We start from the raw sequence: 24,044 nt of genomic DNA, 5'->3' as shown, positions 1-24,044 counted from the left end.
AATTAAGAAGCATAAGGTTTCTGAATAATACCCCAGAAAATCTTCTGAATATTTCATCATTAGTACTTAGATATGCGTTTGTGGAAGCCTGGCTTATTCACTCTAGCATATAATAAAATCCTTAAGGGATACCTGAGGCCAAATTGGTTTTGTCTGCGTTAGCGTCTAGTCGTCACATGAATCAGGCAAAGCTGAATTTCTAGCTTAGACTAAGAGCTCCCTAAAGATAGGGAACCAGGCTGCCTTGTCTGGCCACGTAAGTGGCTTGGGTTCAGAAGTTCTTCAGCCCATACATTATTACTTACCCCTCTGTGCATGACATGCACTTGCTAGTCATCTCACATAAGCAAGCTGATTCGGAGCAGTCTGCAGATGCAATGAGAAGGAATGGAGCACAGAATCCTAGAATGAAGTGACCTATCACAGGGAGGTGCTATGGGCAGAGTCTCCCTGTATTATTCCTCTGGTAGTCCTGAGCCAGACCTGTCCTCTTGATATCAAAATAGGAGATTTATGAAAGGGCTGCAAAATCTCAGCTGCTAACAAGAAGCCCTAAAAAAGGTCTAGGAAAAAGATGCAGAACAGATAAAGTCTCATTGATTTTAGGCAGCAGGAAGGGAAGACAGGACTCACCTGTCCCCATTAAAACCAGATCCCACAGAGGCTTTTGCAGGATGTAGGATAAAAAAGTACACTCATCTCCTGTTCGTACCTCCCACGAGTTCTGAGGGTAAATCTTCCCCAGCTTTTCACAAGTGAATTCAACTACTTTGTTCTGGGGTTACTTGAATGGAGCCTTTCAGAATCCAAATGGGCAGTTACAAAGTCTCATAAGGACAAGATATTTCACATTCTGCTTCTCAACATGACTATACCTCAACACCTTTACATGTTCCAATATGCAAACCAATTTGTTTGCTTTGTAGCCTTGAACCTCATGCCTCAGGGCATAAATTAACTAACTCCAGGGTTCTAGGGGGATTTCTTTTACCCCTGATCTTTAAGCAATGTCAGATGTTACTAGATATGCTATGGGGCTATTCACCTTCTTGAACATCAATTACAAATCACAGCAGTTGGAAGTGTTTGTATATTTTGGTACAAACCTTATTCTAAGTCATATTAATTAAAGTTCATTAATACAATCAATACAACTACATTAACCTGGCAATAGAGACTGGTCCATTGCTAGCAATGGTACTGGATGGTGAAATTTTTACTGCTTTGTTTCCAAATACCAGCTTAAAATCTGCGCAGCAACTACAAAGTTTGTTTGGCTTCTTCCATGCAACATGCATGGATTCATCCAGGGTACATTTTTACTAGTAGTACAGCACCAGATGCTGCTTTACCAATTACTTTGTTAGCTCTTATCTGAAAGTATCAACTTTTAACATGTTGTGAGCTTAGTCATCCTGCTCCTTCCTCCTTGCAGCTGCTGCCCTTCCTCAATGCAAATCATCTAAAATGAAATGGCAATTTCTCCTCTGGACAGGAAAGGTGGGCTGTGCATTTGCATCAGGTAGATAAACTCCACTCATCACTGCCACAAGAAATCCTTATCAAAGAAAAGATTGCCAGAAGGGTTCATTTTATTAAGACTAGAAATTATTTTGAGAGCATGGTCACAAGTACCGTGACATATAAATGTATATAATTTCATTTGGTGTGACAGCTAACACTCAGATGGAATAGAAGCACTTTGTCTGGGCTAGATAAAAGTGAATAAATAGCATATGCACGACCTCTCCCTGTGCTTGAAGATTTTAAAATCCAAAGGAGGTAACTGTACGTGACTATGGCAAAAAAGGCGTTCAGTTGTCCTGCTTGTTGACCAGAACATCTATGGGGAACTGGAGCCGACAAGCTCTCTCCCACCTGAACAGTACATTTTCTTTCTGCTTGTTCAGTGATGCTAATTCATGGAATGGGGTATTTTGTTAATTAAGAGATGATGATAAATCTGCTAAAGAAAAACAGAAGGAATTCGCATTAAAAAAAAAAAAAAAAGATAGAAAAACAGATTAATTTCTTTTGCTAGATCCCTTTGTATGTATTCTGAATTACTAAGACTTTGGAATGCAAGACAGCTTAGTTAAAGAGAAGTTCAGTATGGACAAAAGATATTAACTTTTTCACAGTTAATTTCTTAAAGCAGGAATAAATGCTGACAGACATTGCCTTCAAAACAAGATACAGAAAGCAGAAGATGGGCACTGGGCTGTCAGTCATGAAATGCTTCCTCTCTTCTGAACAGCTATTTATTGTACAGCACAGTAAAAGAAGCTCAAGCACAAATGGGACAGTATGTCTATACAACATTTGCAAGGTCTACTTCAGACTACTGCATTCAAAATATTTGAATGCAACTTCATCCACAGTGTCAAATTCTGCTTTCTAATTCAGTTTAACTACATGAGGCAGAAACTGTCGTCGTGTGTTTATAAAACAGTCGGTGCTCCCAGGAATCCAGACTTGTTTGGGACACTGGATATAACTGTAGCAGTTTAAAAAAGAGAAAGAATCTGCCAATACAACTCGTTTAGGACATGATCCACAAATCAGATCAAATTCAGTCCTGCACACACCCATAAATACATACACACAGATTACATTATATGTATCTCAGCACAATAGGAGCTGCAGTCATGAAACAAAGAGCTGGATTTGATCTACTGTTTCTTGTTTAATGCACTGAGTTCTTTGGCAGATATTACATTCTATGTGGCTGTGACAGTTGAAAAGGTAAATCTGTATCGTGATCCTGTCGTGACTCTTCCTTGGTCAACAGTTTGAAGCTCCTTTGGAGTTCCAGGGTTTTTGAAAATAAGGTGGTGATATACTCCAAGGAGAAAAGGAGCAGAAAGAGAAAGCACAAAAGCACTAAAACTGTATGCAAGAGTAAGTAAAGTAATCTACTTAAACACAGAGTGTTTATTTTGCAGTTTCAATATGGTAATAGTATTCAAAAGGGCAACAACCTGAGACATAACAAGAAGCAAACTTCCTTAAAATAAATCTTACCCACTGCTGTTTTAAGTGCTACATTCATTCAAATGTACCTCATCCCATCTAGCTCTCAATTAACCGCTTTCTCATTCCAAATGCAGGTCTGCAGTGCATAGAAATATGATTATCTACACACCAGTCTATCACTGCCACTACTGCCTGTATTTCTAAAGCATCTTGATTACTCTACTGATGAGCACCATGGAAGTGCCTATAAATAAAATAATCATCTCTCCTCATTAAGTTACAGTTCATGGAGTGGGGAAAGATGATTTTCCTTTGTACGTTCCTTTTGTAAATTGTATCATTTCACAGCAGAGGGTGTAATGTGCCTCTGATGACACTCAAAGAGATGGACTGTCAGGATTCTTGTCAGTATTTCAGCTTTGAGCAGCTTGCACTTTCATATGAATATTTTCTCCTGAAAATAAAGTACTATTCACGGGAATTAGGCATTCAAGAATCTTTTTTTCTAATGCCAGAATCAGACATGCAAAAACCTTTAATATCACACCAGAAGGTCAGACTTTATGGGGCAGTACGTCATGGAAACCCTAACAGCAAACACTGCTCAAAGCAGAAGCTTCTGGCTTTAGCTTGCAACACTGAGAACATACATAGGTAGGAGATTCAAATAAGCTTAGATTAAAATATAAGCATTGAAGGAAACATTCCAGTAAGAACAAAGCACTGGTAAACCAGATTTGCTCCTCAGGGACCTCCAACATTAATTGATGCCACAAATATCAAACATTGCATGACTGTCAAATTACAAAATCTCATTGCTCTCATTAACTGCAATACAAAATGTACATTTGCATGCAGTAAAGCTGCTGGTGGTACCTAATACATAATGTAATATCACATTTCATAAAATGGTACATTAAAAGCTAGTAAAACTAGTTAGATGTGGTATTTTTCATTAGACTTTACTAAAATCAGATTTCAATGGCAAAACATGATGAATTTTCAGGTTGCCCCAAGGATCGAAGTACAAAATTTAGGCACCATTCTCTATGCATCTGTGAGGCTGACATGAGGAAAGCAAGGCTGCTTTCCTCCAAGAGCCATATATTGTGGCTTCTATGCATCTGCAGTTGTAATTGCTAAATTATGTAGATCTTAGTGCTGTATGCTCAGACATGTCCCCATGAAAGGCAGCCACTCCAGCACTGGACTGCACTCTGCCCCACAGCAGCACTACTCTAGGCAATCTGTAACTTAAGAGAAAGCAGCACTTCCGAAATTTCTGCTTAAGAATTAACAGAATTTCCCAAGGTGGTACAGCCAACAGCCCATAAATGCATTCCAGCTTATGAGCAAATTCAGTCTTGCTTATCACCAGAAGCGGAAGGGAAAACACTGTTTATTCCTGCAAATAGTTTAAAGTCAGAGAAGGAGATAGTTTCCCAATGGAGCATGCTCCAAGAATTTCCATGCTTCATCCAAAGATGCATCTAATCTCCAAATTTTCAGCTGTTCTCAAAGAATAGAGGCAAACTACTCAACCAGTTAAGATTGTCATCCTCACAACCGTGAGTGCAACAAGACAGCATGAGGAGACAACTGGTTTTGGGTCAGACCCATCCACTAAGCCCTTTTTAAAGCTGCTGTGATTTAAGATGCATGGTCCTGTGCCCACATACGATTTTCCTCAGTGCAAAAATATCATTCGTCCCTCTTCTCCCTCTTCTCACAGCCACTTTCAGTGTTCCCAGTACATCACACATCCTGTATCACTACAGCATGCTACTGTACAGTCAGCTTAGCTGGAAAGTTGCCCACCATGTATGTCGTGTAAGCTGTATGACTTACAGTGAAACAAGGCCAGGCTGAGGCGAGTGGAAAGAAAACCTTTGATGGGCAGTTGAGATTTTTTATGTTTGAAACCATAAGCAGTCACTAGCTGATGTACAGGATGCAAAGATACTAACATGCACAGGCTGGGACAAAGCAAGAGCTACATTCAGCTCACAGACACTGTGTTTGGACTTGGACATTTTATGAACCAATGTTGGGTGCTGAATGGATGAACATTTTCATTTGTAAAGGCTGTATGTTGGTTGGACTCACTGCCTAGTGTTGGCAAGGTATTTGAATAATTTTCTCCAAAGATAGGAGAGCTAATTTAAAACAATAGCATAAAACCCTAGAATAGACAGTGTCCAACTTTAACAAAAGAGCAGGAATAAGAAAAAAGATAGAAAAATAAGATTATCTCTTAATTACGGCAGACTCACAACCATTAAATCAAGATCAGAATTTTCCTTGAAGAAGAATCTAGTTCTTCCCAGTCCCCAAAGCTATCCTCCACATTCCTTTAAGAGTTTTCATAGATATAGTAACATGCCTTGCCTCATTGCTGTGTAGCTGCTAACAAGAGACAGATGTTTATTTCAGTTCCAGGAAAATGTAGACACGAAGCACATTATGATGACCATCTAAATATTTTTGACCCAACACCCATTCTGCATGTTATCTATTCACGTATTTAGTCAAGAAGATGCAACTCAGTTCCATACTTTTACTCCCAATTATTGAGAGCATACATAGTTAACTGCTTCATCTTAGCAAGGCCACAATGGAAAGCAAGGCAAGTCAAGCAACACATTTTCATTTAGTGAATCCAAAGCCTGAGAGCTCTTGTAATTACTTCAGAGCCAAATCAACTGGTGGCCATAAACTGAACTCCCCATGTTATTTATTTAGCTAGTCCAGAAGACACACTGCATGTTGGCGTACAGAATGGAGCATCTGTTTCACTCAGATGGTTGGCTGCATTCTTCACTTGATATTAATATCAGTGAAAATTTAGTAACTTAACCACTGGCATGGGAAGTCAGACTTCTAAGAGAACAGATGGCAGTGATCATCTCAGGTTAATTTTAGGCTTCAGCAATTGTTCTGAGTCAGCAAAGCATCAAGATAAGAGGAAAAGAAAAAGGCAACATCTGTAAAATCTCCTACCTGTTTTCCATCCAGAGTATACAGCTTTTTGACCACGCCTGTCTCCAGCTTTATAGCTTCAGTGATATCAGTGAGAACTTGCTCAAACGAATGGGCAGTCTTCTTGTTCAAGAGCACGCGAACTGCCTTCCGGGGCTTCACCCCACTACGGATGATGGTTACCAGTTTGGGACGCACAAAATCTTTGTTCTCCTTTGCCTGGGCGCTGTTGCTGCTGGCCAGAGACTGAGGTGCTTTCTGGTTAGCAGATGTCTTCACATTGACAGACCAGTTGGGATTGACATTCTTTGTGTATTCCACCTTCTTGAAGAAGTTGTCAGATGAGCACACGTAACTCTCCCCTTTCAAAAGAAATGAACACCAGTGTAATGCAGTTCTTACCATAAGACTGCTGAGAAACAGACAATACCCATTTTTCCCCCATTAGCTATGTAAAACATTCATCACAGTTTTCATTATAACTTCAATGACATCTTATTATTAAAACATCGCATGAATTTTATATTTCATATTTATGTTTATTTAAAATATGATTTAGCATTTCCCCAAAGTAAGCAGGTCAGACAACTTACATCAGCAAATACACACTGTCACCTAGTCACATAAACCTAGGATTAAATAAGATGGAGATTTGTAAAGGTATTTGTTACCTGAAGATGCAACTAAGCTGCCTAAATGTTCATAAAAATCTAATTCATTTAATCATCTAAACTATTTTGCAAATCTGTGAGCTTCTTCTCTATCTTTCCAGACAGCCTATCATCCCCTCCCAAGAGGATATCAACATCCATCCACAAAGTACCAGTTTTGTAAAGGCTGAAGAATTATGAAAATCCACTACTGAACAATCTTTGTCAAAAAGCAGCTTTGATAAATCTAGCAGGCATAACAAATACTCTTCATTTAGTGTGATTTATTAGTCAGAACCAGTGTTAGATGAGATAGAACACTATACCAAATACCGCTGTTTGCTCTAAAACGGCTGGTACCAACCAAAAATATATTAAGTTCAAATATAGACACAGTAGAGAAGGGTGAAACGTTACACAGTCCTATTAGTAACTCACTGGGAAAAAAAAAAAGAAAAAGAAAAAATGCCCTACCCTATCCCATCCAAAATTAGCTTTGAGCTTCATCTGTAGGATGAAGGATTCTATCTACCTAAGGTTTTAAAATCACCTTAAAGAAGGATTTGTAGGAGCTTCTTTGGGGCCTGCAAGTCTGATGGATCCTAGAGGATTTATTCCTAGAATGAGACTGTAAAACAATCTCCCTAAGGGAATGTAGCTGTCTGGTCTGAAATGACTCAGGCTGCTGAGCATTTGAGGATGCACAGAAACAAATACAAACAAACAAACAAAAAAACCCCACAGTGCTGGAGGAAAAAGCCTTTGTCCTTTGTCTCACCATTAGATAAAACTTTAATAGGAACTGAAGAGATAAAATGGGCACCTGTAGGATCTTGTGAAGTTTCTTTTGGTGTTTTGTTGGACTGATCCTACAGTTCTTTAAGTATTGTGATAATTAAATCTACATTTTGATATCAAGGCCATTTTGAGTAAGAAAAAAATATTTATTCATATACATAGAGTGGTTGCATTTCCTTATCTGTTACTTCCTGCAAACTCTATGGCCTGGATATCTTTGAAAAGCCTGCCCAGCATCTGAATCTGGCTTTTCAGTATGGAATCTTTCCATACAGGATTTCACATCTATTTGGTAAAGGTGTAAATATGGATTTCCAAAGAGTCCACTGATTTCCACAGAAAAAAATTATGATCCAAGCATGAAACATATACCTTGTACACAGTTCTCACATAGCTATCCATCCTTCTGATGACTAAATGGCATTTTTTGGTGAATGTACTGAGATGATTCCCTCACAGAACATACAGAGAGACCATTAACATATACATAGAGGCCTTACTAAAGGCATAAAACAGAGGTGTGTATATGACTTATGTCCTCACTACTGTTGGTGATTGAATTCACAAGAATCCATCGAAAAGCTGCAGAATGTTTGGTTGTTCAGTTATTTGGATTTCTTTTTGCCATGACTTTGTATTTCACTAGCCAGAAAGCGGTGTGTGCTCTCAGTGGTTACACCCCACACCAGCAGCTTTTGTCTCCTGAGATGCAGAGCACAGAAGTCATTTACCACCAAGAAGCAAGTATTGTTGTCCCTCTGAAGTAATAACAGAAATATGGAAGGAAGAAATCTAACAAGTCTCATGTTGGATACTACTTATCAACTAGCCTACTCCAGACTAAAGTAACCCCAGCGGGAGGCTCTGTTGGCTTGAACAATCTATGGCTGGAATACCCACGCTATCAGCAGAACTCTGATAACTGCCCATATAGTACCCATGGCTGAAGCTCCTTAGTGCCTCACTTTTCTTGGGTTGGACTCAATAGAAGCAAAAATACCCCACAAATTTCCATACATTATGAAAAATGCCCACTGGAGTTACTGATTGTTTTCCAGGAACGCTGTATTTGTTAAATCTTTCTGATTAATAAGTGATAAGCCATTGTTTATTTATCTGCTTCAGCCAGGCAACATCTGGTGCAGAGCAGGCCTGTGCTTCTCAACACTCTCATAACTGAGTACGAAGCACAGCAATGAGTTTGAGATGCTCAAACTGGGGAATTAGCCCTCCTAAGAACCTGAGCCTCCTCAAGCCGATAATTCCCAGGCAGCAGAGCCTTTGGGAGCATGCTGAACAGAACAGTAACATTATGCTTTGAGAAAAGGGATTTCTGCACATAAATGCAAGGTGAGGAATAAGTGATTTGAATCCCATTCTGCCCTTCTGTGAAAGGTTCTGACCTGTGCCTCTGCTTCCCTACCTGAAAAATAGTATCAATCAGCTACCAAAGGGGTGCCAAGCTTGAGTATAAGTTTTTTTTACATAGTATTCTGGGAGACCACAACTAAATGAAGTGTGTATATATATATATATTCATAGAATCATAGAATTACTCAGGTTGGAAAAGACCTCAAAGATCATCAAGTCCAACCACAGCCCAACCATAGTACCCTAACTCTAACAACCCTCTGCTAAATCATATCTCTGAGCACCACAGCCAAAATGTTCTTAAATATATCCACAGATGGTGACTATGCTGAGTTCTATAAAAACATGAAGTTTTAGTGCATTTCCTATAAAGAAGTTTCACATTTTAAAGTGATTTTAAGAGATGATCGGTCTGTTTAGGAGCATGCTATTAGTCTTAATTCCAGATGAATCCTTTCAAATTCTTCACTGCACTGTGTAGTTGCTTAGTGTACTTAGAACAGCAGACACCAAAGGCAATAATGGCACAACGCAATATAGCTAAACTTTGCTTCCATAAATGCAGTGCTAGGTACTTGTGGATAAAACTTTCAGATTATGCTCACAATTAGAGTGGCACTGCTCCACCATTCAGAACAGTGGCTCTTCTAGCATCATTTCCATAGTTATAGCTTTATGGTTCCCAGGAAAAATCATTTCCATCTTCCTGGACCCACAGATATAACCCGAAGTGTTAATTTCAATTTAAATTAACTACAATTTATGCCTTTCCAAACTCAGTTTTTGGCTGTCAAATCATAACCATGCCAATGAAGTTACTCAGTAAGACACATCCCTTTTACCATCTGCCAGCCAGGAACATTTGCAATTTCATTTTATGCAGCTGAGTTTTACCCAAATTTTACCATAAGATAGTTGTATAATCAAGCAAGAACGGTCTGAAGTTATCTGAACTTTCCCGTTTGAATATGCGTACTGTGGCCATAGGTTCACGAAGGAGAGAAATCATATGGGGGAATATTTCTAGCAGAGAGTATTGGTTTCTCTGCTACATCAATCTGCAGATGAGTCTGTAAAGAGAATTCAAGGTGTGCAGTTGTGCCAGAAATACAACTGATAAGCAGAGTATGGTTGTAAAAGTGCATAACAAAGAAAGGGGAAGAAATATACAAAATTCAGTCAAGGGCAAAAGAAATAACTCCAAGAAATACATTACTGCCTGGCCCTGAACATAAAACCTGTGCACAAATATTTTCAGGAACATATCTTCAGACAACAAGCAGCTGTGTGCATGTGCAGAAACACAGCTGGAACCATGAGACAGTACAATGAACAGCCATTTTGCTGCTTCCAAACAAAAACCCAAAAAGAGAATTTCACATAGGGTCAAAGGCTTTGGTAAAGATGAGAAGTATCATCCTGGGCAACATCCAAACTGCTGCTGAATATGGCACTACAGGCATGAGAGCAGTGGTGCTAATAACAGCATTTTTCTAGTGCAGTGCCAGGTCAGCACAAGACACCCTCTCTGGACTGCAAAGCCAAAGCCCTGCAGGATGCTGTGCACTTTCCATCGTGGCAGTGTGCTCCTACTGTTCCATCAGACCAGCTAGGGCATTTATTTATTCTTTCTATCCTACTATTAGCAATAGATTGACTGACTGTAGAGCTTTTACCATAAGTCAGCATATTTGCCAATTGAAGCCATGGTTTGTATCGTACAACTGTACTGGCTATATATGCATTACACATCACTTTGCTACTAATTTGGTAGAAGCACAAGGCGATTAGATTCTTCAGCTCCTAAAGAAGGGATGATCTCAGCAAAGATAAGGTTAGCCTTAGAGAAGGTTTCTTAGAGATTCTAAACTCAAGACGAGTGCTAAGCCTTCAACCCTCTTAGAACAGCTTCTTTTGACAACACTAAAAATGACAGGCTGTACTTTTCGGGGGGGAATTATCCTTTCTCAGCATGCACCAGCAAGTTTTGCATGCACCAGCAAGTTTTCAGGTATAATGAATTCTGTGAAGAAGTTAAGAAAAATTGGAAAAGCTGGATTGAGGCCATTTTGAAAGTCTATCTGCTAACAGTTATTCCAAAAACAGTCTCTGTAGACTGCAGTCAATTATTTTGGTTATTAGCTCTACTGCCTCTAAGTTGAAACTTTGCTACTGTGCCCAGCTTTCATGTTTCATGGGATTTACTATGACTTCAGTAGGAATTAAGTGGACTTAACTCATCGCAGAGTTCATTATATACTGTGTTAAAATAGGCCCTTGAATTCAAATGCATGACTTTCCTGCTACTTTATGCACTGAAAATTATCTTCTGCCTCAAGACCTACTTCACCATGGCAAAAGGAACAGTGGAAGAGCATGACTGCCAAGCTGCCTTCACAACTACATGATAAAGAATTCACCATGCCAGGTTATCTACAGGGACCGAGCTAGTCCTAACGTGGTAGCTCAGATGAGCAAGGAAATAAAACAGAACAATAATATGTGTTGTTATACAGTATACAATTAACCAGGCTCTCGGGATAACAGTCACAGAAAACAATGTCAAGTTACCAAGGTTTCAGTATTGGACTATATAGGAGCTTCAGCATTCCACACAAACTGGAACACGCATACATTGGGTGGAGACTTCAATGTGCTTCCTACCAAACCCTCAGTCCCAACACACACCAGGCTCTGTACAGCTCCAAGGCAGAGCCTCTCCTGTGACTACTTTAAACATTCCTGGACAAGATTTTAGAAGAGACTCTCCAGGGTGTGACAGGATATAAAAGCTTGGAAATGCTTCCTCAAATATCTTAACATAACCCAAGAACATTTGCAATGAAACCTCACTGAACAAAACCTAATCCTATTCAGATTTTTCTGATGATTAAAATAAGGCAAGAGCTCATTTCAGACCAGAACAGCCCAGCACAAAACAAGAGTATAAGTCCACTACGTAATGGGCCCTCTGACCCTGGCACACCAGGAGCTCACAAAGGAGAAGCTCTACAGCTTGAGAGACATACTGTCTCTCAAATATTAATTTCAATCCATAGTTTGCATTTTTGCCTTTACCTATCATGCCTCATCTATACTATATTTGTATTCAGTATAGGTTTATTTCATATTTATTTTTGACCTTCACCATATGCTACAAAGAAGACTTTATTCACAGAAAAAAAAAATCAGCCTCTACAAACAGGACTAAGTCAACTTTACAATTAAATACATGGTAGAAGTATGTACCTCCAGACCCCTGACCAGGCCCTGAAAAAGACTGAGGGAGGGAACAAACTTAAACAAGAAAGCTCAAAATCTGACTTTCTTCTTCTTCTGTCCTATGGAATTAGGACAAGAAAACAGGCTGCTTTATTACCATTGAGGAACTGAGATGGAGCATCACCTTCCTGAACCTTGACATATTCAGACTACAGTATCTCCGGCAGGGAGTTTCCTAAGCCTTGGTCACTAGAACTCATTTATAAATGAAAGGAATAAAGTTCACCTGGTGTTCTTTTCCAAAGCTCGTTTATTGACTAGAACAACCATGATAGATAGAAGCACTTGGGCACAATATTCACTCCTGACTCAAAGAGCATGCAACTGGAGGATACTGTCAGCAATTCATGTATAGTCAGGATGAGGTGAACAGTGAATAGGATGCTCTACTGTATTAAGTCAACATCTAGATAAAGGAAGAGTACAGTTCTAAACAGAGGCAGTATGTACTTGTGCATGTTTACAGATACATTAAAACTGATGATGAAAGCAAGGAGTCAAGATTAAGACAATGAATGCAGTGAATGAAGAATGGATGGTCTTTATTAGTGATGGTAAGAGAAAAAAAAATTATCAGAGAACATTCTGAAAGTCACTGGGAGACATGAACATAGAGAACTCTGGCAGAGGAGGCAATACAGAACAAGCAGACAGTGAAAGGTTCAGTACAGGAAAGGATCAAAAGCCACAACCCAGCTGATAGAAAATGCAACCAGAAGAGTAGAAGAGACTTCATTTGTTCCACCTTAGACAGACTGGAAAGGAAAACATTCATCTAGAACCTTAAGAGGATGGCCCCTAATACCAGGATAGTCTACCAAGTCTGGCCCTAGAGATCCAAGGGGTTACTTCCAAGAACCATTAGTTAGTAGCTCACCAAGTATTTTTGTTCATGTGAAACATCTACTGTCTTGCAGTTATTGGTATTATGCAGTACCATTCTCTACCCTACAGGAGCCATATCAACATATTTTTAATCATGCAGAATAATCAAGTACCTAGCACATGGTGTGAAAGTCTATTGGTAATTTATGAGCTACTGAAAATCAAACTGAAATTAGCCTCCCTCCAATGACTTCATTTCCTAGGTTCTACTTATCTATTGGAAATTACAGTAATAAATGAGCCACCTTTTAGCAACTAAAACTCCTTCAGTTGCTCTGCTGGGGATACTGCAACACAGACAATCCCATTTTTCTTTCAGTGTCACATCTTCAGTGCTGTTTTCAGACCCTGGTCTGGTAGAACAAAGCCAGAACCCAAATGTCAGTGTCTCCTGCCTATACCTCAACCAGTAGAACAATGTATTCTGAAGAACTAGGCACTTCCTTATCTGCAGCACAAATTTTGTTGTAAAGCATGTGTAATTATTTAAGTCTTGTTAACTTCTGACACACACACACACACACAAAAAAAAAAAAAAAAAAAAAAGGAAGGGCTGAGAGCTGTCATTAGAGATAGGCTGTGGCCATATTAAAAGAGATGAGAAAAAGATGGCAGAATCTCTGCCATAAGGGGAGGCCACACCCCCGTTTGACAGCTGTATTGTAACTCAGCTGAGAATAACTCTACTAGGATTGCATCATCTACGTGAAAAGCATTAACATCTTCCAAGTGAAACTCTTCTATGAATAATGTTATTTTTCCATTGTGTGCTTTTCCCCACAAACTATTTTGGGGAAATGAGATCCCCCTTGACAGATAAGGAAAAGAGACTAAAGTCAAGGTCACATGGCAGTTCCCTGCTGAGGTTACCCCAGCAGTTCAGGGGCTTACATTACTGTCGTATTAAAGCAGAAGTCTTGTGGTTTTTCTGAAGTCAACACATCTCCCAGATCATCTACGTGGAAGAAAACAAAGAAGAGAGGAAAGCACCTCTCCTGCAATAAGATAATCAGGGTATTCCAGGCCCAAACAAAGGATGGAGTATCTGAATTGGTCCAGGAAGAGAAAAGCAGAGTAACTGTGGGCATTCTCTATGTGCCCTCACCTGTGGCTGTGCCTCAGGCAAGGACGCAGGAATGGCCATACAGTGCTTTTTGCCCTGGGCATCCTCCTGGCAGCACCCACAGCAGCAGCCCACTGCTGCAGAGGCTGATCCCCATGGTAACTCCTTCATCCCACAGCCCAGGTGAAGCTCAAAGGAACAGGCGCACTGCCAGCCCCTCTAAAAACTGAGGCACCAAGCATCTCCTGTACACTCATGCCCTTTTTTCAATGCATGAGATGCCCTCCCACACTTTCCCACAAAACTACCACAGCAGCCTGGCCCACAGCAGCACACAGTCTCTGTAGAAACACTCCTGAAATACATTTCCTTGCACACGCACACTCCATTTGGACATTCCAATATACCTACCTTCCATACATGCCCCACATGAACCCTACTCATACACAGCATATGAACCCCTCCCCCCCCCCCCCCCCCCAACACTCCTTCCTTACACATCACTATGCAGGAATCCTCCAGCACCACCTCTTACACACAAAGCCCATCATCCCTCTACAACATTCTCTGAGCGTAATCCCTCCAACACTCCCCCTCAGCACGGACCCGCTCTAGGAACCTTCCTTACAACTTCTTCTGCATATGTCTATGTATAAAAGCTCAAATTTCACCAAGTGAAACCCCTTTCAATGCTCCCTTTCCATGTACACATGTTGATCTTTAATTGCCCCCCAAACACAATGCACGAGCCCCTGACACACCCCTCAACCCTTCTCAAATGCTGAGACACTAATATACTCCCTTAAACACACTCACTCCCCCATCTCAACGTTCCATAATCCCCTGCACATCTCAGCCGATGCTCCCATACACATTGTTCGCGAGCCCTACACACTGCACACCCTTACTACACACTGTGCATAAATCCCTCCTACCCCCATCATACACTGTGCAGAAATCCTGTTACATACATACTGCATGACCCCACCACACATACAATCATAGCACTTTCTACTTTCATGCATCCAACCCCCGTGGGACCCTAGCCCAGTCCAGACAGACATAGGGATGCCCTCAGACAGCCCCTTGAGCCATGCATGCAGCCATGTCTAGTCCAGAGTAAGACACACCCCTCAAGCTCTGCATCTGCACTAGAGTGAGCATGCCAGCGGCACCCTGAGGGCTGCCACTCTGCTCTGCATCTCTGTGCAGGGAAGAAGACAGGGCAAGTTCAGCACAGAGGGGCAGAAGCATCCCCCATGCCTGCAGTAAATGTGACCTCAAGAACAAGCAGAAGTGGTGTAGCCCCCTTCCCACCCCGCCTCCTCACTGCACCAGCCAGCAATGGCAATTACCTTCCTCCAGCTCATCCATGCTTCCAATCTTCCGCGATCCATCAATGGTGTAAATGTAACGGACTCCCTGAGGCAGATTAATGTTGTCAGACAGGGACCGGGTCAGGTCAGCCAGGAGAGCATCAAAACTTCGGAAGCGGTCGGAAGACACAGCATATACAATTCCCTTGAAGTAGCGGTCCCCATTGCGATAGAAACGCACCTTCTTGGCTTTCTTCTCATTACTCAGTGCCTGTAAGGTCCTGGTTCTGTAGAAGCTACAATGAGCGCTGTGAGTGGGGCTGGGCAACCCATTCATACGTGAGCCTCGCATGTTTCTGGACGCCTTGTCTCGTTCGTCAAAGTGTCCAAAATCAAGTTCCATAGTTTGGTGAACCCTAAAGATCTGAAGCTGAGCAGTAAGATGGGGAGAAAAGGAGTGTGAAAAGGACAGGTTAGAGCCAAACAGAGCCACAGTCCAGCAAGAAAAATGACACTAATGTGAGAGCTGCATCTGGAGCAGGCCAGATTTATTTGGGAAGCATCCCCTCCCCTGACCCAGATTTGTATTGATTCTGGGGACTGAGGGTAGGAGGGGTCCTCGCTGTGAAAGGGATCCAATTACTAGGGCCAGGGAACATATTGCTAGACAGCAGTCTGCTCCTGCACCTGGGAGTTTTCAAAGTGTAGTAAATTGGGACTTGAGGCCAAAGGGAGCTGCATCTCAGCCTCCAAAAACTCATCCAAACACCAGTTGGCAGTGAATTAAACCTCTGAGCCCTGTGAGGTTTCCTTTGGCAACAGAAAACAAGGAGATCCCAGTGAGTCAGCCCTTCAATCTGTCGAATCACGGAAGGAATCAGAGCATCTGAATATTTAACATTAGAATAAACTGGTATTTATGAAGGAATGGTCGCAGGGGACTAAGCAGTTTCTTTGTGACAGCCTGTTCAATAAGGGTTAACAATGAGATCCATCCCACCCCTCCCCCTATCCGCAGCCCCCTCCTAGCCCATCAATCAATTCCCAGGACCAGCCTACATCTCTAAGAAGAAATGACTGCAAAGAAAAATCTGTCATTGAAATGAGGCTTCTATGAGCTCTTTTCAGCAGCCTGAGCCTCCTCTGAATTGCATTTCTGCTCCCATTTAATGAGGAAGAGAAAATAAAGAAGCTATTTCCAACTCTTCCAATCCCACCCCCCCCCCCTCCTGGTCTTAAGTGATTTAATTGCTGGAAGTGCCCCCTGCCCAAGGGACACACCGCCCCTGCCAGCTCACCTTTCATTGTTCTGAGCACAGGGGGGCTCCTAGCGCAAAGGAAGAGCTCAGAAAAGCAGACTTGAGCTGACAGACAGTAATCAGGAATTTCTGCATCGTCTTTATTTTATGCTTAAGAACAATCTCCCCCCCTGCACCAAACCCCAACACAAAAGGAGTAGAAATCCCCCCAGTCCAGCTCTTTAATTCCCTCTGTAAACTAGGAACATGCAACTCACGTATGTTGCTTGCATGTTAACACAAGGCAGAAATAGGATTTACATCCCACACTTGGCAGCCAGGTACAAATCTAGGAAAAGCTGTTGCTATCAGTTCCCCACCCCTCACATTTGCCAGAACCGCTGCTTCGCTGTGTTTTACAATGTCACCGTGACCCGCACGGGAAAAATCATTGTCCTCAGCCTGCAGTAAAGCAGATGACAATGCAGGCAATCTGCAGAGAAACCCCAAGTTAGGAACGTTTTCTGCACAATGCCAGCTGGGGTATATTCAGTCGGGTGACATGTACTGAACAATGAAACATCCAAGCAACTTCGGGAATGAAACGGAGGATTCGGGGGTTTTGTTTAAAAATGAACTGCAGATGCTGTAAGGTACTAAAAGAAAGATTCCTCCTTCCATCTGACATCTGCTACTTTTCTGCATGCAAGTCACTCGAAAGAGCTCTACTCACCGGTTTTCAGCGCGCAGGGTGGAGATGCTGAGAGAAAGAAAACCAGGCTCGCTCTGCCTTTGTTGTCTGAGCTCCAAGCAAGAAATTCCTGCCAGGGTGGATGAGACGCCTCCTAGGTCCTAGTGCCTTGTTCGATCCCTTCATGGTAACTTTGCCTCAACGGCTTTTACTCTAATCATCATTCATCTTATTGTAGTCTTCTCTGTATCTGAGAGGGGAAAAAAAAGGGTGTGTTCATTCCAGCTCTGGATATGTTAATAGATGGTTAAGCAAAAAAAAGTTTAAAGGGGCAAGTTAGGGGTTTGTGTTTTGAAGGAAGTAAATTTCTTCTTGGCTTTAACTTCACCAAGAAAGCATCTGGCCCCACTGAAAATAGAGCATAATTAGACACACTAATTTTATAGGATTACAGTATGGGGAGGTCATGGCTACTAGCTTACTATGTCCTACAGTTGCTGACACAAGGCTTTAGTGTACTAGTAAAGCAACTTAAGAAAAAGTTAACCAGTGGCACTGGGCCCAGTTCTGCTGCTGTACTGGTTTCACACAGCATTCATGGTTTATACTGGCAAGCTGGAAGGGACAATTGACTTGGTGGTTACATATGCAGTGCACTTGAATAATTTTTCTCTGTTAACACTGGACATAAGTCAAAACCAAAGCTCTGAATTCAAGTACCCAAGGGGTTCAGGATGGAGTCAATCAACACAAACCTAACCCAACAGATTCAATTTGGCTTAAATCCCAAACAAACAACAACAACAAAAAAATTGGACTCAACTGCAGGAGAATTCAGCTGTTCCAAATCTGCACTAACCTCTTTCCCTGAGACAACAAAATCTTCCACCTGCTTGGTAAGAGAGATTTCCATCCCATATGTAGAGGAGCAGCACTGCAAACCCCACTCCTAACCCTGCTGGAGCTGATATTATCTTTATTTTAAATAAGGCTTGGAAATGGGAGGGTCTTCCCATGTGTAGAAAGAAATCTTTCCTAACAAAGCTCTGTCTGTTTCGAATGAAAATATCAGATTTTCTTCATTCTGGCACATTATGCATTTAAACAGGAAATACATACATATATTATATATATAATAGTTCTTATTCCAGCTTTGTCTGCCCTGTAGATGATTGGCCAGGCGGTGCTGACAAATCCACTCAAAGCACCTCTTCCCAGCAATTTTCACACATAACAGTTGTGAAAAAGTTTTCTTCTTCCCTGAAACCCTCTTTTCATTCATATAAGGTTCCCTCGTATCCTCTGCAAAAGCTGTCATCTGCTCCCTTTGTGCTTTGTGGAATCACTATAGAGGAAACCACAGATCTACTCTCCCTCCTCAAGAATTAGTACTCAAGAGGACCACAGCAAAGAGCAAGATCTGCACTTTTCTGGATGTGTTTCAGCCTCTGCATGTAGACACAGGCAGCGGGAGGCACTTCAAGGATTCTCCTTCCCATTCCCAAATTAGATATATAGACATTCATCACCGTGCGCTTAATCTGTCCACGATAAACAATTCTTCCCTATACTATATATGACACTGTACTAAGTTCTCATCTTTTTAAAATGCAAAGATATGAATTATTATACATGTGCTCAGCACAGTGACAGCAAAAACAGGAAAGGAAATAAAATTTAGTCTTCAGTGGTGCATGCCTAAGGCATTTGGATACTAGTTAGGGGCAATGGGGAAGGGTGATGTAAATTCATGCAGTCTGTGGAACTGCACAACTTATCTCCCAAGTTTGACTTCTATGGAGTTTATGAAGACAGCAAATAGTCTCAAACAGTATTAAAATACAGCTCTTCTTTCTAACCCTGAAACCTCATCCACCAATGAGAAAATGAAATGTGTATATATATGGACATGCTTGCTCAGGACTCTACCAGAAACTTTTGAGCACGGGCAGGTGCTTTTAAAAGCATTCAGGTTTAAGCTCATTTTACTCTGTCAAGAAACCTGGTTATTTGTTCCTGACTGAAGGATAAGGCTTCTACAGTCAGTGGTAACAATGTCCATCTTTGGTGTAACCCAGTTATTTGTATAAGGTGCCCAAATCTCGGGAAATACAATTGTCCCCTTTAATCCTGCCACGGGCAAGAAGAATCTCAGCAGCCAGGGCATCATTGGAGATGAAGAGCCCTGAGGCCAGATTGATGTGACGTTCCCAGTGGAATCACACCACATTTGTTTCTCTGCAAATGAAAGCAGAATCATCTCATTCTACAGACACTGGCTGGGCAATATGGCACAGAAATAAACAACCCTTTCTTGATGAATACTTCTTTGCTGGCCTCAAGGAGTTAATGTTGGTCAAAACCTATTTACTTCAGAAGAGAATAATTCCCTGAGACAAATCTAAACCATTTTAGGCAGTGTGAGATACCGAGAACTGGAAAAATTCTTCCTCCCATCAATAGCCTCATCTTGCTATAAAGGAAAGATAAATATAGCTTTTCAGATTCAAATACCTACTTTAAATCAGGTGAATCATCTTTCCTCCAGGAAGCTAACATTTAGACTTCTGCCTGTGTAACTAAATATGTGAAAAGACATGTTTGTTGGCATTGCCAGGCAACTGTGATAGTTCAGAGAGGAGCAGAGTGCAGATAAAAAAGATTTTGTTACTGCTTCTGTGCTAACTTCCCCATATATACATAGAAAATCCAGTTTCTATTATCAGGAGTCAGTCTAAAGTAATTTCTACGTAGGCCTTCCATTGCCTTGCTAATAATAATGTCCTGAACTCTATAAAAACTTTGTTTATTCATAGCACATCACAGTGTAAGGATGCTAATCAGCTGAAGTCTGGTTGCACCACAGATAAGATTTTCTTATTTTCACCTCCAAGCTTCTGGACCGCTTTGAAAATGTCATGTCTGACCACTCCTTTCAAAGCTTTGTTGGATGAGATCTTTAAGGCAAAGCACTCTGAAATCACAAATGACTATTTCAGGGCTCTGTCAGGACTCTGCCTCTGTGTTGAGGCAGTCAAAACCTACGATCCACAAAGCCAGTAACTCACTTCTGAAACTATAGAGCAACAGCCTTTAAACCTGTGGAGCTGATAGTTCATTGAAGAACTATCCTATATCGCCCCATAGAGTTATGTCTCTTCTACATAGTACTATAAGCAATGGGCACTTCACAGACTTTCACCACACAGCATTATTTTCCATTGCAGATTTATTTTTATGGGGATCACGCACATCTGAAAGTCTTTTAAATACCAAAGCTTGTGAGCCAAAGTCAACTTACTGCTGGGAAAGGAGCTGTACCTCACAGCATAGCTGCCCCACACCTTGCCCTATAACCATCTGCAGAGGCTGTATAGACCCATCTGTAGCCTGAATAATTGAAAACCCCAGGGAACAGGAGGGATGGAGTTTTCTGTCTGTGGAAGGAGGAAAGGTTGGAAGCTGTATATTCCAATGAGTTTGGCTGGGCTCCAAGGCCACCTGCAGCAGCCAGGGAACGTGAGATTCTCACCTGCATCCCACAGCAATAACACCCTTTGGGTGGGACCCATCGCTCCTCTGGAGACAGCCTCCAACTGTGCTGAGTCAATGCTTCTGTGCTGCTGCAGCCCCACACCCTTGGCAGATCCCCTCAACTTCAGTAGATTACTTTGGCATCAGATGAACTTCTGATGAAATTTAGGAGAAAGGGGCTATTCCATCCTCTGGAGGATCAACAAGAAGCACACTACAAGTGAAATGGCCATTCCCTGTGCTAATAAACCCTTTTAAAGTATCTGGAAACAATGCAGCCCAAAGAATTAATTCAGTGACTCACTGAAGACATTCCCAACACATCCACATATAAGAAAGCACTGAAAAGCACAATGCTCATCCAAAAAATACCTTTTACATTAGATTTCATCTGGCTTATTCCCTCTGTTCTACAAGCAACAAATCATGTAGATGAATCAGTTTTCCATGGCTGAACACAAATTCCCTGATAGAGAAAATGAAACACCCTCATCCAAGGTATCCTTTTATAAATCCTGCCACATCCAGTGGGTTCCACAAGGCAAACTTTGGTGGCAGTTCAGTGACACAGTCTTCCCTCAACAACAATTTACAGAGCTTGCAGAAAACCAAGGAAACATCTGCCACATGCACTGCCTCTACCCTGGGGGACATGAAGAAGCTCACAGAGGTTGTCAGTGTGTTTCTGCTGACCAAGCTAAGCATGATATATGGTCTGCAAGTCCCAGCCAACGTCATGACAAATGAAACTACAAGAAATCTAGATGTCTCCTTTCTCAAAGGTTTTCCATGGGCTGCATCATAGCACATAGGAGACTCATGATCAAGACTGCTACCTTCTTGATAATTGTCCTACAAGACTCAAATTTTCAATAGAAGATGAAAAATACCTTCAGTGGCTTCTGGAGACATTAGGATTTTTTTAAAACTCTGCAGCACAGCACTGGACGAAGACTAGAGGTAATAAAAGGACAAATTACAGTAACCTGGAGCTCTCAGCCTCTGAGGCTCATTTTGAACTTTGGAGTTGAAAGAAATGATGATTGGCCTATGCGATGGGCAGGGACTACATGTCTACAAAGGTTTCAGAACTATGAGAGGAGGCAAAGGAGTCATAAGCAAGGAAGAAAGGTGAGTTCGGTTTTGAATCAACTCATTCAAATGCCACAGAAGTCCCCTGCTTGTACAGATTTTCCTTTTCCATAGTCCCAAGCATTTCTCACGTCCATATACCACAACACACTACCCATAGGTACCCTTGACTGAGGCCCACATTGTCTTTGGAGCACACACCCATTACTTGTAGTGAGCTCACCTTCAGATTAAGTTTTGCCAACATATCTGGCAGAACACTGGTGATGAAGTCCCAGGGAAGCCACAAGGCTCTGAGGAAACCTGTCCACTGGCAGCAGATTGGTATTTAAAGCACGGATTCTGGCTGAGCTCAGCTGTTGTGCAGTAGTACTGAACTGTCAGCTACACAGTAGAAACAATTGCCATTCAGCTTTCTCACCTACAAACAATCAGAGCTGAGAGTGGCAGCTCTGATGTTTTTATGCTCTCCATGACAGAAAAGAGTGGGGAAACACTTCTTTTGTGCTATTAGAACCATCCTATGAGAGCAATAAGAATCTGTTTTATCCAAAAACTTCAGAGAACAGTAGTAAATGATGATTTTATCATTGCTGCAGATACTGCTTAACTAAATTTGCCATTATTCTTCAGGCACGTTTATCTTTAAGAAATTATTGAAAATCATTGCTTTAAAATGAATCATTGCTCAAAATCACTTACAAATCAAAATACACAAGCACACTAAATGATAATTGTTTAAACACCGGTAAATAGAGATTCCTTATTTGCACTGGTGCAGTCTCACTCTAGAAGGACAGACTTGTTACAGTCAATTAGAATGTAACAAGCAATAAAACACACTACAGCACACAAGGCTGTCACTGACATTGTCAGTCACCTTCCTCCAGTGGGGAGAGCCAGCTCTGCAAACACTACAATGAACTAAAACAAATCTGATTCTTTTCCCAGAGTACTACCAGGCTTTGAAAAGCTGGGTCTTGCATGCATGAGCCAGCAGTATCATTGGTTTCTGGTGGCAATGCAAAGTCCTGTCCCTAGCAGCTATTATTACATCCAGGGACTTTAGATACCTTTAGAGAACCCACAAAGAGCTACCTGTATATTTCATCTTCAGAACAAAGGTTGAGGTATAGAAGCCTACGACATGGCCTTCCAGATAACTCTATTTAAAACACTGAAATTATGATCTAAACTTCTGCAGTTCATCTGCAATGTGGGGTAGATATTTCCTTGTCTACAGCAGAACCATCAAGAAAAGCATAGAACAGCCTACTAGTCCATTGATGCCTCTGAACTGACTCACTGGAAATAGGCATCTCATTCTGCTGGGAAGCAATGACTATCAGTGCTTTGATGCTGATCATTTTAGTAGTAGCATTTCAATAGCAGGTTTTGATTTGAGGTTTTCTTTGTCTTGTCTAGGGGTTCTGTTGTTGATGGTTTTTTTTTTTTTTGTTTGTTTGTTTTTTTAAGGAACAGACAGCTTGCTGAAAACCAGATGACTGTTTAACACCTCAGGATTACCAGATGATTAGATTAGATAATAGGAGAAAATTCTTTACACAGAGGGTTTTGAGGCCCTGGCACTGCTGCCCAGAGAGCTGTGGGTGCCCCATCCCTGGAGGTGCTCAAGGCTAGACTGGATGGGACCCTGGGCAGCCTGAGCTGGTGGATGGCAACCCAGCCCACAGCAGGGTTTGGAACTAGATGGTCTTTATTTCCCTTCCAACTCAAGCCATTTTAAGATTCAGTGATGGTGATTTTACTGATCAAAAAGCTGACACCAGAAACTCCAATGTTGATTCTGATGCTGTTTCTATATTATGTACATTCTGTTTATTACAAACCTTTCCCCCAATGTAAGATTAAAAAATTCTACATGCTACTCTTGGATTATTTATTCCCCATTATAAGAAACCCCTGGCCTAGAAAAGTTTGTAAACCGCTGTTTGATTGAACAGAAGAACTGTACCAGAACATCAGGACTCATAGCCAAGGTTTGGAGCAAGAACCAGACTAGAAGATAGTCTTTCTCTCTCATCTGAAGATGTAGTTACCTGTACATTCAATTTAACAAGATCTCATAAGTGTTACCTAGATCCAACTATGTAAACACTCAGAACAAGCAAAGATTATAGGATTTCAGGCACCAGGTAGAAAAGGCTT

The 24,044-nt window shown here is 41.3% G+C and overlaps 1 protein-coding gene and 1 long non-coding RNA gene across 5 annotated transcripts in view; one reads left to right on the top strand and one right to left on the bottom strand.

Annotated features, from left to right (window-relative positions):
* The window catches only part of DCX (doublecortin), a 74,439-nt gene extending 57,093 nt beyond the window's left edge, over positions 1-17,346 (bottom strand). For all 4 annotated transcript variants that reach the window (XM_015860658.3, XM_015860656.3, XM_015860655.3 and 1 more), the window contains exons 1-3: positions 17,292-17,346; positions 15,360-15,750; positions 5,977-6,317 (exon numbers count right to left, since the gene is read on the bottom strand). In XM_015860658.3, the coding sequence (XP_015716144.2) occupies positions 5,977-6,317; positions 15,360-15,723 (705 nt within the window). In that variant the 5' untranslated portion in view covers positions 15,724-15,750; positions 17,292-17,346. The remainder of the gene's footprint in view (positions 1-5,976; positions 6,318-15,359; positions 15,751-17,291) is intronic.
* LOC146760982 (uncharacterized) lies at positions 17,316-18,824 on the top strand. Its single transcript, XR_014945681.1, has 2 exons — positions 17,316-17,436; positions 18,537-18,824. It is a non-coding gene; the product is annotated as an uncharacterized LOC146760982 (long non-coding RNA).
* The last annotated feature ends 5,220 nt before the right edge of the window (positions 18,825-24,044 follow it).

The sequence above is a fragment of the Coturnix japonica genome, chromosome 4, assembly GCF_054131305.1.
Source record: "Coturnix japonica strain WE chromosome 4, WE-NBRP24, whole genome shotgun sequence".
Classification (NCBI taxonomy): Eukaryota; Metazoa; Chordata; class Aves; order Galliformes; family Phasianidae; genus Coturnix; species Coturnix japonica.
This window is presented reverse-complemented; position numbering and strand designations above follow the sequence as displayed.